This window comes from Medicago truncatula, chromosome 6 (assembly GCF_003473485.1).
Source record: "Medicago truncatula cultivar Jemalong A17 chromosome 6, MtrunA17r5.0-ANR, whole genome shotgun sequence".
In the NCBI taxonomy this organism is placed as follows: domain Eukaryota; kingdom Viridiplantae; phylum Streptophyta; class Magnoliopsida; order Fabales; family Fabaceae; genus Medicago; species Medicago truncatula.
In genome coordinates, this window is record NC_053047.1 from 34,731,732 (window position 1) to 34,738,464 (window position 6,733).

The 6,733-nt window shown below is 30.8% G+C and overlaps 1 protein-coding gene across 1 annotated transcript; it reads left to right on the plus strand.

Annotated features, from left to right (window-relative positions):
• Positions 1 to 4,090: 4,090 nt before the first annotated feature.
• LOC25496670 (protein REDOX 2) lies at positions 4,091 to 6,470 on the plus strand. Its single transcript, XM_039827091.1, has 4 exons — positions 4,091 to 4,307; positions 5,091 to 5,287; positions 5,616 to 5,795; positions 6,255 to 6,470. The coding sequence occupies exons 1-4, from the start codon at positions 4,091 to 4,093 to the stop codon at positions 6,468 to 6,470; spliced, it is 810 nt and encodes a 269-aa protein (XP_039683025.1).
• The last annotated feature ends 263 nt before the right edge of the window (positions 6,471 to 6,733 follow it).

Here is a 6,733-nt window from a genome sequence, read left to right on the forward strand (position 1 = left end):
ATTTGAAATTTTAAGACAATTACTTTACTTTTTGCTATTTACTTTACGGTTGTTAAAATCAACTATTTTCCATGTGCAACCCCTCATTTTAATACATCCTTAATATTAATGACTTTGCCGAGTAGAAATTGTAACAATCTCTGTGGATATGATCTTTAAATTATTACTTCGACAAATTTTAGTTCACTTGGTAATCCTAATCTAGACTTAAGATAAGGATTGTGAAATTCACACTCTTTCATAAATTCGGTATCTAATGTGAGAATCGAGTTTGTAAAGTGAGTAGACACCAAATCTCATAGGTCGCGTGATCACAACACTAAATATTCAAGAAAAATAAGAGGTATTTTTACAAATTTGTGTCATATTTTCATTGTTTAAATTAAGGTGCTTTTAAAGCAATGGAGCGAAAGGCATATCTCATTAGGGAGTGATTATTTCATTAAAATCATTAGGCAACTAAAAAATTATGATCACATTATGTAAATATGTGATCTTGTTAAGACACTACGATTTCGACTATCAGATGAGTTGTTCGAAAATTCAGCATTTAATATTCTCTTTGCACAATCAGCTTATATGCGTTAAAGTTAGAAATGATCCCTTAAACCATAAATTCATAAATACATCTTATCTTAAGGGCAAATTAAGAAAATTTTGAGGGAAGAAAGTTGCTAAAGAGATCATCCAGCTTCTGGTAAAATTTTGAGGGAACTGAAGCTCATAGTCAATTTAGTTAAAATTTTGTCATAATTTAACTTGCGGGAAGAAAGTTAAGAAAATTTTGAGGTATAAACCATTAAGTTGGTGGAATTGTTCTTGCCAGTTGCCATGGTTATGGTTCCAGTTCTTTCCGCATTCAATCGAACGAAAACCAAAAGCACTTTTGGGTGATGATATTATTTTGTCAACAACAAATCAATTGAAGTAGAGCTATTAATAAGAGATTTGTTAGATGAATTTTCATGTATTTTGATTTTCATCTTGCTTTTAATTTATTTTTGAACATGTGAGTCTTCAGGACCTCACTAGCTTGACCCATTGTTGGCTGCTCCAAATCCTTAGACAGGTCGAACACCTTCTTAACAACTTTCACATACTTATCTTCCACAAACTGAGCGATGGATCTTCCACCTTCACTTGTTACAGCTTCTGAAGCTTCGGAAGACAACTTCAACTTCCTTGTAGGTCTCCTTGACTTGTGCAGAGGCTCTTGAACAACCTTCTTAACTGGTGAAGTTCTATCAGAACCTCCACCTCTAGTTTTCTTTGACATGATCTGGGAAGGCTCTAATTCTTCTACTTCCTTTGGAATGCCAGAAGTAACATGTTTAGCAGCCTTAACCTTCTTTGGTTGCTTCTTAGGCTTCTCCTTTTCCTCATCAAACTCAGCCTTCTTCCTCTTCCTTATGATTACCTTCAGAGGCTCATCAGCCTTGTCTGGAATCTGTTCCCATGCTATTGCTTTTCATTGTTATTATGTACATATATGTATATACTGGACTGTCTATCAATTTGTGGTTTAAACATTGATGATTTTATTTCGTAGGTCATCGTATGATGAGTGGCTAGTTTTCCTAAGTTTTATGGTTATGGAAAGTAGTCTTATGATATGAGTGGCTAGTTTTCCTAAATGCATTCACCTAATCTAATTTTATTGCTTTTCAAAACGGATCGGATTATGATATGATTGTTAAAACTTGGATAATCAAGTTAGATTATATAAGCACAACAAGATCAAATAATTATTAGTTGATGTTATCAAGGAGGCAACGAGAGTTGATGTTGAAAACAGAAGGATTGAAAAATCTTAGACACCATAATCCACCAAAATCTTAGATGACGATCGAAGGATCGAAAGGTGAAGATAGTTTATGGACTTATAAGGTTAGATAAAAGGCTTGAAACATGATAGCAATCTAATAGTAAAAATAGATATTCAGTCATAATAAGGATTGAAAGATCTTACACACCATAATTCACCAAAATCTTAGATGGCGACGATCAAGGAACTAAAAGGTGAAGGTAGTTGTTGGACTTATAAGGTTAGACAAAAGTTTTGAAGCATGAGTATAACCTAATATATTTTAGATGTAAAAATGGATATTCGATCGTAATGGGTTGCACTAACATGGACACTACGACAATAGAGAGTCTTATTAGTTAGACACTTATTTATTTCTTGAACTAGAACATTGATATCAAGAGAATATCTTATCTTTAGACATGCTATTTCTAAGGCAAAGAAAAGTAATAAGATTTAAAGTGTTTGTTGCAATGATCAACTATAAGCTTGTTTGGTAAAGCTTTTTTCAGGACATTCTCGCGTCCCAATGCTCCTCAAACGTTAAAAGCAAGAAGCTACTATACTATGCTTCAATGCAAACGTGACTTTAAACGTGGTTTTGGAAAACGTGATGGTATACCAAACACACACTATAAAGATTCCGAGGCTTTTTTTCATTATTGTATATTTCTGAAACAAAAATCAAATCATTTTTCAATACATATTATACTAAAACAAAAATCAAATCGTTTTTCAAACATCATTCATCCATCCATATAATAAATCCAAAAAAAAAAATTATGTATTTCCACACTTGAAAAAAGAAAAACGCTATATTGAGATTTGACTGGTGCGGAGCCAGACAAAAAAAGTTTAGGGTGGCCGCCATCAAAATAAATTAAAATATATAAATCATATTGCATACTACACATTTAAGTTGTAATAAGCCAAAAATTGATCATTCAAAATTTAAACTACATAATATATAAAACCAATCATTAAATACTTAAAGTGACACTTTACGATTTTCAAGTGACTTGAAATCATCAATAATTGACTCAGAACTAATACATGCATTAATTTCCCTTTAAATGTAAACTGACATGTTATCTGCTAGAAACCCAGGTCCCATCTTGTTTCTCAACTTAGGCTTAATAATTTTCATTGCTAAAAAAGATCTTTCATTTGTAGCTATAAAAACATGAAGAGTCATAATAAAACGCAACAACCTATCAATCAAGAAGTATTTTTTGGTTTGTCCATTGGTAGCCAAACATGGGCATAATTCTTGAATAGTTGATAAATTCTTCAAAGTTGATGATTGGCGAGCATCAAAAAGAAAATGTTGAAGATAAAATGAAAAATTAGTCGTATCTTGACACTAAAATTCATGTGATAATATTTTTCAACAATAGTACATATTTATCATCAGGAAACAAAGCACGACTTAGTGTCAACAAATTTATTGCTTGCTCACTAAATCAGAAAAAAGGGGAAGAGCAAATGAAATGACATTAATAATTTTCATATTAATTGAAGGTTGTTATGGTAATTTTCAAAGCATGAAAAAATTATTATTTTTTAAGATAAGATGGGGTGGCCGTGGCTCCCCTTTGCCACCCCGTGATTCTGCGAGTAAATTTGACAAATACTTGTGGAATCGATATTTTTTACACCTATATATTATAAATTCCACCCCTCAAAAAACTTTTTCCTTAGAGGAGCCCTCAATAAACTATTATAAATTCATGGTAGATTTAATGTATACATAGCAGATTAATTAATGTATACATAGCAGACTTAATGTATATAGTACAAATTTATAAATAAAATTTGAAAAGTAACTTAACTGTACATGAAATACAAAATAACAGTCAATATTTTCCCTTCCTTAAAAAACAGTCAATACATTTTTTTTTTCCTTCTATATAAATATTTTTCTTCAAATTTTAAATCTGTAAACCGGAAAATATGAAATGAATCTTGTTAAAATGCAGAAGAATATTAAGATAAAGTTGTTCATGTTTATCTTTTCCAGTGACTAAAGTTGAATATACATTTTTTTCAAGGATAAAAATGAGTCTTCATGCATATTATTGTTTTTTAAAAATAAACTATTTATTACATTTCTAAATGCATATTTTAGAATCTTCAACAATTTACTTTTGGTAAAAATCTTAAACAATGGATAAGGGACAAAAAAATTACTAACAATATATTAAACTTATCACATTATTCCTTAACAAGACCATTAACCATATTATAAATTCAATAATCTCCCATCTCTTTGATACCATAGAAACAATGGAAACAAAATCAATTCCAGAAGTTGTGCTTAATTCAGGCCACAAAATGCCAATGCTAGGGTTTGGCACTGGAACAGTACCTTTACCACCACATCATGAACTCATTCCAGCATTCATCAATGCAATAAAAGTTGGCTATAGACATTTTGATACTGCAGCTTATTATGGTTCAGAGGAATCTCTTGGTCAAGCCATAGCACAAGCATTAGAACAAGGTCTTATTAAAAATCGTAGTGACATTTTTGTCACTACTAAACTATGGTGTACTGAGTCACACCCTGGTCTTGTTTTCCCTGCACTGAAAAATTCATTGAAGTAAATCAATTACTCTCTTTCATTTCATTGGTGCAATTTTTAATATGAAATTTGAATAGTTTGGATAATTTTTTTTACAGAAAGTTAATTTAGTTTTTATTGGAGCTTCTTTTCTCACATCCATGATTATTAAAAAACCGCACTTTTGGATTTATTCGTCCGGACAGGAAAAACACTGTTTTGTCCAAATTTACTCATCAGGTTGGAAGAGAAAACTTTGTTTTTCCTTTCCGTTTGGATGAATAAATCCAAAGGCTTGTGATTTTTTTCTTGAATAGGGTAAAAATGGGAATAAATTCTCTTTGTTAAAACCATCTTTATTTTTTCTTAATTCCTACATCTCAACCATTAAACACGAGAAAAAATTAAAAGAGGTATATTATAAAGAAAAGATGTGCTTGAGTTTGATGATTGAGATGTAACAATAAAAAGAAATGGAAAAGATTCATTGATTCTAACAACTGATTCCTGAGTGCATCATTCGGATGTTTCAATTCATACATGTGGATCTCACACCTATGAACGAGAGTTTTTTTATTTTTCTCTTAATATTTGGCATGTGTTGTATTTGATTATGTCTAGCTTGACTTAATTGTTTTATATATATATTTTTTTTGTGATGATTCATTCCATAAGGAGGTTGGGCCTAGAATATGTGGATCTATACCTAATCCATTTTCCAGTGAGGTTGAGACAAGGGGTAAAAGCGATCAACTACACCAATGAAGACATTCTTCCTTTTGATATGAAAGGGACATGGAAAGATATGGAACAATGTGCTAATCTGGGCTTGGCTAAGTCTATTGGTCTTAGCAATTTTGGTGTGAAAAAAATTTCAGAAATTCTAGAATATGCAACTATTCCTCCTGCTCTTGTCCAGGTACAATGCATTGATTTTTTTTCTTCCCTTTTTCATTTTCTTTTTCTTTTTCATTTTTGGGAAACCATTTAAAAATTTAGCTACTGATATAACCATTTAAAAATGTAGCTACTGATATACCTAATGTATTTGATATATATTATAGATCAAATACATTAGGTGTTGAATGAACCTAAAAAGTGATTTTTTGCTTATGGATATGACTGGAGGGAGTACAACGATTGGATTCGTTGTATTTTGAGATTAAGAAAAACATAATTAATTTTCAAAAATATCATCAATGTTCTGCCAATAACCCATTAGAAATATTCATTGGTTTCTTTGCCAGGTGGAAATGAATGCAGCATGGCATCAAGAATATCTGAGAAAGTTCTGCAAAGAGAAAGGGATTCATGTGAGTGCATGGTCCCCTTTGGGTGCTAATGGAGCACCGTGGGGTTCACTTGCTGTTATGGACAATCCAATAATAAAAGACATTGCAATCTCATCAGGAAAAGCTATAGCTCAGGTGAATTTTCATACTAATCAAATTTCTTTGCATTGTTAGGAATTTAGAGGTTCTTATAATAAATCATGGCACTAAAATTTATTTTTTGCATTATACAAGTTTTCAGTTATAGGTGTGATTGCTTTTACATAGTTATGTTACAACTTATGATATAGTAGAAAATAGTGAATAAATGTAACTAAAATCAAATATTATGATGAAGGAGAAATCTACCATTAATAATTTTCTTATTAAAAGCTGAGACTATTTATTTTGTCTCTTAATTAAATTGATTTTTTTTTTTTTAATCAAATAGTCTAGTGACTGAAGATCACACATTTTAAATGTGGAGAAATGGGTGTCCGGGTTCGAATCTCATCCCCTGCATATGTTATAAAAAAAATAAAAAATACTCAAACACCCTTTATTTTTCTTTCGCCATAAAGGTAAATAAACACCCTAACACATTTTCAATTTCAGGTTGCATTAAGATGGCTAATAGAGCAAGGTGCTACTCCAATTGTGAAGAGCTTCAACAAGGAGAGAATGAAAAAAAATATTGAACTATTTGATTGGGAGCTAAGTGAGGTTGATTTGGAGAAGATTAAACAAGTATCACAATGCAGGGGTTTTAAAGGAGAACGTTTTATCACTGAAAATGGACCTTACAAAACTACTGAAGATCTTTTTGACTGAGAAGAAATGAAATTCAAGAACATTTTCTTTATGTTTTCTTAATAAATAAAAAATTATGTATGATAGTTATTTTAATGTCTGCAATTTAGAATAATGTTTGATAATCATTATAAAACACTATAAATTGTATAATAAATCAACGGTTTAATATTTGTGTGTTTGTACATGAATATGTACCTCAGACACACCAAATACAAACACACTTTTTATTGTCAAATTCCATAACTATTTATTTTACTTTATTGTAGGTGAATATGAATTTT

Bases quoted from the DNA above. Each gene is read 5' to 3' on its own strand.
- LOC25496670 (XM_039827091.1), top strand. From the start codon at position 4,091: ATGGAAACAAAATCAATTCCAGAAGTTGTGCTTAATTCAGGCCACAAA. The intron at 5,288-5,615 runs GTACAATGCATT...TTTCTTTGCCAG, and splicing joins TTCCTCCTGCTCTTGTCCAG to GTGGAAATGAATGCAGCATG. The intron at 5,796-6,254 runs GTGAATTTTCAT...TTTCAATTTCAG, and splicing joins CAGGAAAAGCTATAGCTCAG to GTTGCATTAAGATGGCTAAT.